Source organism: Aphanomyces astaci, assembly GCF_000520075.1.
Source record: "Aphanomyces astaci strain APO3 unplaced genomic scaffold supercont1.3, whole genome shotgun sequence".
In the NCBI taxonomy this organism is placed as follows: Eukaryota; Oomycota; class Saprolegniomycetes; order Saprolegniales; family Verrucalvaceae; genus Aphanomyces; species Aphanomyces astaci.
The window spans coordinates 1,022,221-1,033,201 of NW_009798266.1; the positions used below are offsets into that span (position 1 = coordinate 1,022,221).

Sequence of the window (10,981 nt, forward strand, 5' to 3'; positions counted from 1 at the left end):
ATGTAACACTATTAATAGTAAGCTGGATGCACTGATTTCGCCAGAACTGCTGGTGCTGGTGATGATATATACAGTGTATTTGATTTACTATTATGAATAATATTGCCTAGCCAATAGCTTTGGACAAAAATACTTTTTAACACTAATTCTGTTCATTACAAGCCGGGCAAAGCGACCTCGAGCTCAAACTACTACTTTAATCATCTAAACTAAAATCTACTTGTGATGCGGCTTCGCATAATCTTGTTTTTGTCTTTTTTCGATGCTTTTTCTTCTTTTTCTGGGTTTTTGTTCTCGAGTTTGGATTCCTCGTGTGGCTAGTTGTAGTCCGCGGCCGCCACCCACTCGCACTTGGTGACAAATCGACCGCCTTCGCGAACACGCGACGACGCCACACGACTGCGAGCCGTGTATCGAGCACCACGTTTCCAGTTCCGGCGGTATCGTTTCTCCACGTAGCGATGTAATACACGCTTGCGTTCTTCAGACTTTTTGCACTTGCACACCCAGCACTTGTCGGTGTCATGCACGTATCCAACGTCGCTTGAATCGGCGGATGATGCCGACACAGCAGGCGATGAAGGCGACGTCACAATAGAGCTTGATCGTGAAAGCGGAGTAGTCGATGGATTGACAGAAGATGCAACGGGTAACAGCACGCGACCAAATGAAACGTCCATCTTGGGAAGGTTGATCATCGGGATGCGGGAGTCAATCGTCTTAAAGATGGGGCTTTGGATGCAGCATCGGGGGTCGATCGGCGCCAAGAACTTCTGGGCAGCAGAGTGCACCGGAGACTGGGCGACTAAGTCGTCGTCGTCATCGTCATCGCTGTCGTACTCGGATTCGTCGTCCATCGTCACGTTATTTTGGGTACCAAGGATCGCAGTCACATTGACCTTCTCGGCAAACGCAGGCTCGGACAGCAAGTCGTCGATCGAGACGTCGGACATGTCGGCGTCGCTGGATTCCTGGCTCTTCGAGAGCACGTTCATCAGCGTGGCAAAGTCGTCAATGTCGCGGGCGGTTTCTTCGTCGTCGATGCTGGCAAGTAACGAGGTGAAGTCATCAATGTCCTTGGCGGCGTCGTCGTCGTTGTCGAAGTCGAAGTCCATAGCGGGTTGGTTGGGGTCTTGGAAGGTAAAACCGTCCACTTCCACGTGAGGGCTCAAGGTCGTCACGTGGGGAAACTCGGGGGATAGCATCGTTGGCATCATCATATTCATGGTTGTCGTCATGGTCACAGGTAGGTCGTTGTTTGTCAAATTGGTTGTTGTCGTTGAGGGTTCAGTAAGTCGGGTTTCCGCGGGAGCAGTCCATCGTTAACGTAAGAAAAGGGGGGGGGTCATGTCCTCCGGAGCGGCTAGTGCAGCATGTTGTCGGGAGGGGTTTACTTTACTTGGACTCGCAGCATTTATTCGGAACTCATCTTGGCCGAATAAAAGTGCAGATCTGGGTAAGGTAAAGGGAATTGGAAAGTGAGACGTAACCAACGCGACAACTCAATGGGTGGCTCGGGCTATCACTTGAATATTGTATGGAGCGACCCACACTCTTAATATTCTGAATCTATTTCACGATGCACTTGGTGTTTGTATTCACATAAAGAAATCAAGAGTGGGGGCTTGTCCGAGCTTCAACTCCGAACTTCGAAGGATTGCGCAGTCGCAGGCGCGGGCTTTCAGATTGTAGCCAATCCACAGTGATAAGTCAAAATCTAAGCGCTCGGATTGGTGGAAGGTTTGATGGAGTGGCAACTCGTAGATAGGAGAGGGATACTTCGATGCTGGTTACTCCGAGTACTATCCAATCACACACTCGTAAAAAGGACAGGGATACTTCGATGCTGGTTATTATCCAATCACACACGTCTAATTTATCCAAGCTGCGCATGTCATTATTGGAAGGGTATTGATCATCATTTCACCGTATTTAGTGGGTAAATGTTACTATTGCCAGGGAGTCGCCACCTCCGAATAGCTTGCGAGCCAACAAGTTCATCTGTGAAGTAACTTACATAAATTTAGGCATGGGTGCAAAATGGCAAAGTACTGTACAGTAACGTTACCAGTATATCTGTGCCCAATGTGGCTTGATTGATGCCTACTGTAGTACCTCGAAGTACATTACGTTGGGTTATGCTGTACCGGAAGTACTGTACCGCGGTAGAGTTGATACGTATGTGCATTGCAGTGGCAGAGTGGCATGCTTCCAATTGCTTTGGTTGACACATCGTCGTCACATTTGACAAAAATAATATTACTAGTACCTACTAGTTCTAGTGAACTAGTAGGTACTATTAATAGAAATACTATTAATACGTATCTCATTGTAGGGGCTTTGGGATGATACCAGGGTCATACAAACTGTAATATAAATATGAAATATTGGGAATTTGGAAGTTTCGAAATTAGCCATAGAAAGACCATGATCTTATCTTCAATTTGAACTGATTTACTCCAATTTTGAGCAAAAATTGCATGACATATTGACAAAATGGCAGGGCCTGTCAGCTACTGGAGCTCCTTTTGTCATTAAAGCGTTCACTTACTTCACTCAAATAAGACATATAACACACAAGGACTTTAATGAAGGATTAGATACTGTGTTGTGCGGAGTAGATGGTGGAGAACGATGTATGTCGATCGATGGAGGAGTTCTTGCTTTGGGCAAGTCGCTTGATGATTCCATGAACTTTGGTCATCCAATAAAACGATTTAATTATAGCCAATCAATGAAGCCGAATCAGATATTTTAGTAGATACTAGCACCTACTAATACATTTTGGTGTTGATTTCCATCGACACATCTTCCGCTCAAATTTAGAAGGCGACGATGACCCTGGCTATTCATCACGTCAATGCAACCCATTTCAAGTGTAGTCTGAAGAAATATTATTCGAAAGAGACGTTGAAATTGCTTCAGTAATAAAGAAGTTACAATAGAGATGTTTCGCAACTCATCTTTATAAACTGGAAGTATACCTGTAAAACCTAATTAACATGTAAAGATACTGCAAAACTTGATTAACAATCATCAAAATTGGCCAATTGTGAGGACAATCATCTTTGTCCTCACAGGTCACTTTTGGTTCACTGTCAACCGCCACATTCGTGAGGGTATGGTTGTGCTGGCCAACATCTTCCTTGCAGCACCAGTCGGCAGGGTTCGGTGGTACTGACTCTAAGCGCAGTACTCGGGCAGCACGCGGTTGCTGCCTTCAAAATACAGAATCAACAATTATCCTTGCTAGCTAGACCTGACGCGGGCGTTCAGTGTCGCAGATGAAGCCTGTGAGGAATGCCCAGTACAAGTGGTACACGTTCTCGCACTCGATCCAGTGGGAGTCCAACACACGAAGCACGACAGACCACCTTTCTTCCGCGTCCTGTGCATCGTCGTGGTTCAAGTCGTCGGCGTATTCGTAGTACAAGACCGGCGGGCCCGTCGTCGTAGCGACACTTCGTGAAAAGTCTTCACTGAAGACTGCTCACCTAGTGTCGCTGCTAACAGACTCGACGGGGCCACTTCATAGAGCTACGTGTATGCTGCAATGTTGTACTCTTGGCACATGTAGATGGATTATAACTTGTGCTGTTTCTAAACGACCCACCACAAAGAACAAATCACATTGTTATTGCGTTAGCATTCGCTTGTTCTTAACGCTCACTCGAACCCCAGAAGATAAGTTGACTGGGGCCTGAACCCATAGCGGCAATGCATTTGTCATCGTGTTGAGCACATCACTAATGAGACGTTGTGAAAGGACTTCTGAGCAAAAGAGCACGGAAAACTCCCAAGGGCGTGGGTCCTAGCATGGGACACAAGCAGCGTAAGGCACTACCGTAGTCATGCAGTATGTCTGCCTGATTGACAACGTGCGGTGCCAAAAACAGCATGCATCCGAATAACTTCTTTAACCGGAAGCAATGCATTGACACGGATGAGGATAAGTTGCGAAACGTAAATTATTTTGTCATTAGCACTTTTATTGAATATAATTATTTGAGTTATTCCATTTTCATCGGGGGAACACGACACAATTCATCGGGCAGATGGCCAACCTCGGTGTGCCAAATTAAATGGGCACATGGCTAATTATATCGGGCACACCACCAAATATATCGGGCGCAACGGCCAAATATGTCGGGCATTCGTCCAACTTAACTGCAAAATGTTGTAGTACTAATTTGATGCGATATATATCCTGGTACTGTACGCACTTTGTCGACCGCTACAGTACTGTAGCTGGCTACGTTTGGTTCTGTTGATTCCTACTAACGTTATAACGTTAATATAGTATGCCAATGGAATGCTCATTACCCCGTACTACAGTGTACATATATGGTGTGGTTACAAGGCCAAATATCGACTGCGCGAGACCAAATCTTGGGCGTAGATGACGCCAATTAGCTTGCCTTTCCCTGTCACAAACAATTGGGGGGTTTTGTGGACCGAAATGAGCAAAATCACTTTGGACGCAAACGAGTCGCGGTGCACGTGGACATTCTCTGCGTCCAGACTGAGCAGCTCCAAACTCACAAGGTCCACCCGGTCGCCCGCGAGGCGCAGCTCCTTGGCCTGCCGGTCCGTCAGACCCGCCACCGCCAGCTGTCCCGTGAGCCCTAACTGCCTCGTGGGGGTATCCACGATCGTGTCCGACCCGCCGTTCGAGTCGCGGGCTGCAAACGAGTGCGGCGTCGGCGCCGTGACCCCCGCCACACAATGGGTCCACACTTGCAACAGCGCTTCCACTTCGTCTCGGTCCACCACCCCCTACATCCTTGTCAACCACAACTTGGCATCATCACGTACCAGAAAGATCATGCTCGTGGCATCGTCCACCACTGGAAACACATCCACGTCGGCCGCCGCCGCGTCCAGCACACTCGACAGCGACGACAGCGACTGGTGCCGCGTGATGACATGGACCGGAACGGGGTGCATAAGGTCGGACGCCACGAGCGCGTACGACGCCTGGCGCGTCAGGTCTGGCCACTGCGGCAGGTTCTTGTCCCGGGCGATGGTTTCGTACATGTCGAGCGAGATAAACCCAGCGATTGCCCGCCCCACGAGTACGGACAGCAGCACCGGGATCATGTACGTGAACTGCTGCGTGAGCTCAAACACAATCACGGCAATGCTAAACGTGCCCGTGACGCCTGCTGTGAAGGACGCGGCGCCGACGATCGCGTACCCCGCCGGCACAATCACCCACGAATCGGGTGCGGCACTGGCGAGGGCTTCACCAAACAGCCGGCCGAGAACCGCGCCCAACGCAAATGCCGGTGTGAAGATACCATTGGGGATGGCCACGGTCGCCGACATGGCAGACGCGACGTACCGCACCACAAACAGCACCGACAAGTTGACGGCCAAGTGCGGCGACCCCCACGACCCATGGTACCGTTCAACTAGAACACTCATGAGATCTTTCTTCTACATGATCATCATACGTGTGTGTACGTACATAGATTCGTGGCGTTGGACGTGGTGAGGTCTGTGGCCAAGAACATGTCGTCGATGAGCGCTCGATTCGACACGAGCATGCACGTGCCGAGGGAGTAGTCGGCGACGGCAAGCACGAGTCCGACCGCAGCTGCGTACGCAAATGGTTTCGACCCCCAATGATGTAGGTGTCTACAGTCGATATTGTCAAGTCGATATTGGAGTGTTTGGGTGGTCGTCGTCAATCGAACGACCAGAATCACCAGCACACAATCGATATACGACCAATCAAAACCCACAACACTCATCAAGTGACCAATCAAATTTACTCTTGAACCAATATTCAACACCGAATTAGTGTGTGTGAATGAAATTAGTGTGACATTGGACCATTTTTCGTACAATCGTCAGGACGAAGAATGTATCGATAGATTTGGCAAAGAATTAAAAGTCAGCCAAATTTTAGGTAAAAGGACGAATACCAGAGAGATGGAGAGATGTTGGGTTTTGATTTGCTCGACATACCGTCGTCGAAAGTGGTTGATCCACGAGTACGTGCGTACAAACACCCCCGCGAGCCCCCCACACCCCACGGCGAGCAGCAGAAACAGCCCCGATTCGAGGCTGTGGAAATGGAACTCGGCGTCGGTCGTAAACAAGCTCACGTTACGGTCGTTGCCGCTGAGCATGTTGAGCCATCGAAACATGATCACGCCCACGACCGAGCAGAAGAACGCGCGCCAGTAGTTGCTCGTCATGTAGTACGTGGTCGTGACTTCGATCGAGAACAAGACGCCGCCGATGGGAGTGCCGAACGCTGCCGTGACACCGACGGCACACGCCGCCGACAGCGCGTGATGGGTCAGGTCGGGGGACCGCCGGATGTCCTTGAACAGGTTGAGGCGGAGCAGCTGGTTCGCAATGATGCAGCTCAAGTGGACAAACGGCCCTTCCTTCCCAATGCTTAACCCGCTGCCCAAGGCACAAGTTAAGCCCAAGCACTTGGCTACGAGAGCCAAGCCTGATAGATAGTGCGGCAGTACAAACCCGCCCAAGATGGAGCGCATTTCTACGTGGTTGTGGGAGTGTGAATACCAGGAAATAGAAACATGTACCTGGAATCCCCGACCCCGCCGCATTTGGACAGATGAAAAACGTTAGGGTGACCCCTAGCAACAGAATCAAGATGCGGTACCCCACGTACAACAACACTTGGGCAATCCAATGACCCCCGAGGTTGGTCACGAGGATGTGCAACGTGGCGATGCCGCCGACGGCTGCGTCCACCAAGAAGGCCAGCACGGACGACATGACACCCAGAACAACCAAGAACACCCACGAGCTGCGAAACAACGTGTACGTGATGAGGTCGTACCCGTGGCGTCGGTTTGTGGTTGGGACTTGTTGCCCCACCACGTCGTTCCATTGCCACTTGGTTTCCTGTGGAATCACGACATTTCGGAGGTCCGGTGGATGCATGCTTGATATGGACGGTCGATATGCGTCAAACGCAGAGTCAAAGTCGTACAGGTGCGACGACGCATTGCGCTGCAGCCGCGATTGCGACCCCGTCGATGGAGGCAGGCCGCTGAGAGAATCGCGACCGTCACTGAGACTTGACCCACGCCGATTCAACATATGCACTTGGACGGTCTCGCCATCTCCCTCGATGGCTGGCACCACGGGACTCGTCGTGACCGACGGCGGCGCAGGACGTGTCTCACCAATGTTCATGAATGCAAAATTGGAGTTTTTGGTGGTTTTGAGTGTATCCGGACATGAGGCGTCCATATGGGCATACAAAAGACAAGTCAATACTTCGATCGCGTCGTTTGGTCGCGGGATTGTGAACATATTTAAAACGTTTTTAATGTAAGCGTCTCCAGATTGGACACTATTTAAAATGCTTTCAAAACCAATTTACATCGTGCAATGGTTCGTTGTGTGGCCGTTTTGCAGAATCCTCGCGTATCCGGATTGACATGCTGCAACGAAGCCTTCCATTTGGTTTGAGATCTGAAACCTTCACGAAGTGGCCACAGAATGCAATCGGCGATCAAGCGGAGCCCTCATCCTGGTAAAGCACACCCCACCCTGCTACAACGACGGGAGTTCTGACGACATAGCGATGTTCCATTAGTTGTTGAGGACGACGAGAAGCCGCCGTTCGACCCCTGGAGCGCCCGCCATCGAAGTAACCACCTCCAGCTCCATTCGTACAAGACTCCGCCCAAAACGTACGTCGAAGTAAAAATTGGAGGCCACCCTCTCGACCACCGACACGCCGACTTCTCGCATCCACCAACCGTCCACGCGCCAATGAAAGTGGCCCCGAAAGAACCGAGCGGGAGCAACCAAGCGTCGATTTACCAAGTCCAGCACAAGGAACGCATGCAGTACGTCGAAGTCAAGATCGGCGGACACCGGTACGACCACAAGCGATGCGTGGCCGCCGACGAGGTGCTCGTGGGGTTCAACGATCAACTGGCGAGCATCGAGAGCAGTGGCACCGGGTGTTGCTTGTGTCTGCGAGAGTTGCAGCCCCTGGTGCAATTGTATTGCCGCCACGCCGTGTGCGTGTCTTGCTTTGACTCGTCCACACACAATAGCACGCGGGTTCTATGCCAAGTATGCTTTCAAAAAGTGCCGTTTCTACGTCCGCAGATGATGCTGCCGCCGCCGACTGCCGCCCCTGGAACAACTGCCTTTTCTGCATACTCGTTGGACCTCCTCCATGGCGTGGACATCGACAAGGCGACGCTGGCCATGTCCTGTGTCGGCATTGGGTACATGGGCCCGAAAGTCGTCGAGCGCGTCGGCCACGCCTTGCGCGGCATGTCCATCGGGTCCTCCGCCGCCGTCGTCGTATCCCCTCCTTGCCCTCCATCCGTGTCGACCTTGATCAAAGACAAGGCTGCCGACACAGACGGCGCCCAGCGGTGGCGCAGTCGCGTGCAGATGGTGCTGGAACCATCCAAGTTGCTGCGTTATGAATACGTGCACTCGCTGGGCAAGGGCAACTTTTCAGAAGTGATGCTCATGCGCAAGCTGTCATCGTACGTTGTCGTCCAATAATGTATGGCCATGACGGCATGTCGTCGTAGGAGTCGCGTCCCTGACGGCGACAACGCAGCAGCCTCGATGGCGCTGTGTGTGTTGAAGGAAAGCGACAAGCTCCAGGAAGCCATGAACGAAGTGAGTTTGCTCTCGAAATTTCAAAACCCACACGTGGTTCGACTGCATCGGTACTTTATCGAACAAGTACGTAACTATGAGTAGTCGGTACCTCTCAATCGGTACCTACCTCTCAACAGGTACCGATTCTTATCAGTGGTACTGTACCTAGGTAGGGCACTTGCATTATGCGTACCTGGAACTCGAGTATTGCGACGCGGGCAACCTAGACGAATACGTGGCCTTGCATGTAGTAACGCCTTGCGTATTCCATCAGGTCGTCATGACATGGTGTGTAGGGCAAAGTACCCCACGACATGTTTACCCGCATCATGCTGCAGCTGTGTTCTGGTCTGGCAGAAGTCCACCGCCACCACGTCGTCCATCGTGACCTCAAGCCCGCGAACCTCCTTCTCACCGTGCGACTATAGTCGAATCTCATTGTCCAAACGAAATGAGCCTTGCTGACCCGTTCTAGTCGGATGGACTGGTCAAGATCTCGGACTTTGGCGTGTCCACATGCTTGGATAGCGCGCTGGTGACTCGCCACGCCGCGGGCACCATGTCGTTTATGGCGCCGGAAGTGCGGCAATACTTTCTGGGGGACTCGGTCGCGTACGACTGGGCAGCGGACATTTGGAGTCTCGGCGCCGTCGCCGTCGCGCTCTTGACAGGACAACCCGAGCCGAAAGTCGCCACCCGACCAGGTATATAGATATATTTATATATATTTATATATATTTATATTTATATATATATATATATATTTATATTTATATATATATATATATATATTTATATATATGAAACTGTGTTGTTGGAGTTATCAAGTGCAAGTACGAGTCGTGACACGAGTGTTGGATGTGTCGATTGCAATGGTTGACATTTGGAGGATGTATAGTTGATGACGTGGTGGACGCGCTGCGGCGGCAGCAGGTCCCAGATCACTTTTTGAGGGCGGTCCATGGGGCGTTGGCCCCCGACCCGAAGGCCCGCGCGACACTCGCGCAATTTCAGTCGTGGATTGCAACCTCGTATTCGAAACTCTAATTTATTCATCCCCCCCTCTGCATGATTGTTGTACTATTAATAGTATGATTTGACTGGTAGTACATACTACTAGTAGTTCGGGCGATACTTGTCGTCCCTGTAAACTCTGCTTTGCAGTCTTGGCGCATACCAAGTACTAGTACGTGCACGACACAACACGTCCAAGCAACGTAAATTGTTATGTGAACGGTGCTTATCGTTTGCGATTCTTCCCAAATGTCCATTAGGTACGAGCGTACTATAGTACTACTAGAAATACGAATGTTGGTAAATGAGCGTTTTGGCGCCAAAATTATCCGGATACGGATACGCATTGCACGTTTCATTTTGTTTTGCACCACACAACACGATGGGACGCGAAGTGCTGTTGGTGAAGAAGTTGACTGCGCATGCCATCGTACCGTCGCGAGGATCACACTTTGCTGCGGGATTCGATCTATCCAGTGCCTACGAATGCATCATTCCTGCGCACGGGAAGGCATTGGTAAAGACCGACATCGCCATTGCGATCCCATCAGGAACGTATGCTCGCGTGGCGCCGCGGTCGGGGTTGTCGTGGAAAAACCATTTGGACGTTGGCGCCGGTGTGATTGACGAGGATTACCGTGGGAATGTCGGCGTTGTCTTGTTCAATCACGCGAACGAAGACTTCCATGTGAAAGCGGGCGATCGAATTGCGCAATTGATCCTCGAACGAATCGTGGCACATGCAGCTGTCGAAGAAGTTGAAGAACTAAGCGAAAGTGAGCGCGGGGAAGGGGGGTTTGGCTCGACTGGCGTTGCCAAGAAATTCAAATACGACGACGAAAGCGACAAATCTGGATTTAAGGTTGATGACGACAGCACCACGCCATCGTCGACCACACCACAAGATTCGGCGTCCATCGTCGCGGCCCTTGCCGCGGTGGAGGAATTGCTCGATGAAGCTCAACGCAAGAAGGTCAAGGCCATCATTGTGCAGGCTGACGCGCGGAAATTCGACATCCTTCATAAGGCCAGCGCACAGTATTTGACGTCAGGCAACAAAGCCAGCTTCCTCGAGTGGCTCCATGCGTTGCTGTAATGCTATCAATTCAATTGTCTATTCTTTACACCCTCGTCCGCGCAACTTTGTGTGTATGAACTCAATTGAATGGTGTCCAGCAAGTTTAGGAAAGCAGAGATCCATGGCTCCACTACGAACGCTGTGCAAACTAAGGCAGTCAGTCATCCTCGGGAGGCACGTGCTTCTTGAAAGCAGAGGAGGCTGACATACTTGACCGACAAGAGGACCTAGTCTACTGGTTCATTCGAAACGCTACGTGAACTA

At 50.8% G+C, this 10,981-nt stretch overlaps 4 protein-coding genes across 9 annotated transcripts; 2 read left to right on the forward strand and 2 right to left on the reverse strand.

Annotated features, from left to right (window-relative positions):
- Nucleotides 1-53: 53 nt before the first annotated feature.
- H257_01929 (hypothetical protein) lies at nt 54-1,467 on the reverse strand. The gene has a single exon (XM_009825388.1). The coding sequence runs from the start codon at nt 1,236-1,238 to the stop codon at nt 318-320; it is 921 nt and encodes a 306-aa protein (XP_009823690.1). The 5' UTR covers nt 1,239-1,467; the 3' UTR covers nt 54-317.
- Nucleotides 1,468-4,169: 2,702 nt separating this feature from the next.
- Nucleotides 4,170-7,195, reverse strand: H257_01930 (hypothetical protein). 5 transcript variants are annotated; one of them, XM_009825393.1, is made up of 6 exons: nt 6,564-7,182; nt 5,974-6,517; nt 5,471-5,640; nt 4,816-5,414; nt 4,324-4,776; nt 4,170-4,274 (listed from the first exon to the last, which is right to left on the reverse strand). In XM_009825393.1, exons 1-5 carry the CDS (start codon nt 7,180-7,182, stop codon nt 4,354-4,356), a joined length of 2,355 nt encoding a protein of 784 aa, XP_009823695.1. In that variant the 3' UTR covers nt 4,170-4,274; nt 4,324-4,353. The 5 variants fall into 5 exon arrangements, with proteins under 5 accessions (XP_009823695.1, XP_009823691.1, XP_009823693.1 ...); XM_009825389.1 differs by having other exon boundaries at nt 4,170-4,776; nt 6,564-7,195; XM_009825391.1 differs by having other exon boundaries at nt 4,324-5,414.
- A 269-nt stretch (nt 7,196-7,464) lies between these two features.
- H257_01931 lies at nt 7,465-9,726 on the forward strand. 2 transcript variants are annotated; one of them, XM_009825394.1, is made up of 7 exons: nt 7,465-7,525; nt 7,589-8,504; nt 8,553-8,709; nt 8,795-8,872; nt 8,922-9,041; nt 9,101-9,329; nt 9,524-9,726. In XM_009825394.1, the coding sequence occupies exons 1-7, from the start codon at nt 7,492-7,494 to the stop codon at nt 9,670-9,672; spliced, it is 1,683 nt and encodes a 560-aa protein (XP_009823696.1). In that variant the 5' UTR covers nt 7,465-7,491; the 3' UTR covers nt 9,673-9,726. The 2 variants fall into 2 exon arrangements, with proteins under 2 accessions (XP_009823696.1, XP_009823697.1); XM_009825395.1 differs by having other exon boundaries at nt 8,922-9,329.
- A 281-nt stretch (nt 9,727-10,007) lies between these two features.
- H257_01932 (hypothetical protein) lies at nt 10,008-10,768 on the forward strand. The gene has a single exon (XM_009825396.1). It carries the CDS (start codon nt 10,022-10,024, stop codon nt 10,733-10,735), a length of 714 nt encoding a protein of 237 aa, XP_009823698.1. The 5' UTR covers nt 10,008-10,021; the 3' UTR covers nt 10,736-10,768.
- Nucleotides 10,769-10,981: the final 213 nt, after the last annotated feature.

Excerpts from the sequence above, each read along its gene's own strand:
- H257_01929 (XM_009825388.1), bottom strand. The coding sequence starts at position 1,238 with ATGACGACAACCATGAATATGATGATGCCAACGATGCTATCCCCCGAG.
- H257_01930 (XM_009825389.1), bottom strand. The coding sequence starts at position 7,182 with ATGAACATTGGTGAGACACGTCCTGCGCCGCCGTCGGTCACGACGAGT. Across the intron at positions 5,641-5,973 it reads ATCAACCACTTTCGACGACG|ACACCTACATCATTGGGGGT; the intron begins GTATGTCGAGCA and ends TATCGACTGTAG. Across the intron at positions 5,415-5,470 it reads GTCCAACGCCACGAATCTAT|TTGAACGGTACCATGGGTCG; the intron begins GTACGTACACAC and ends TGAGTGTTCTAG.
- H257_01931 (XM_009825394.1), top strand. The coding sequence starts at position 7,492 with ATGCAATCGGCGATCAAGCGGAGCCCTCATCCTG. Across the intron at positions 7,526-7,588 it reads CAAGCGGAGCCCTCATCCTG|TTGTTGAGGACGACGAGAAG; the intron begins GTAAAGCACACC and ends ATGTTCCATTAG. Across the intron at positions 9,042-9,100 it reads CCGCGAACCTCCTTCTCACC|TCGGATGGACTGGTCAAGAT; the intron begins GTGCGACTATAG and ends GACCCGTTCTAG.
- H257_01932 (XM_009825396.1), top strand. The coding sequence starts at position 10,022 with ATGGGACGCGAAGTGCTGTTGGTGAAGAAGTTGACTGCGCATGCCATC.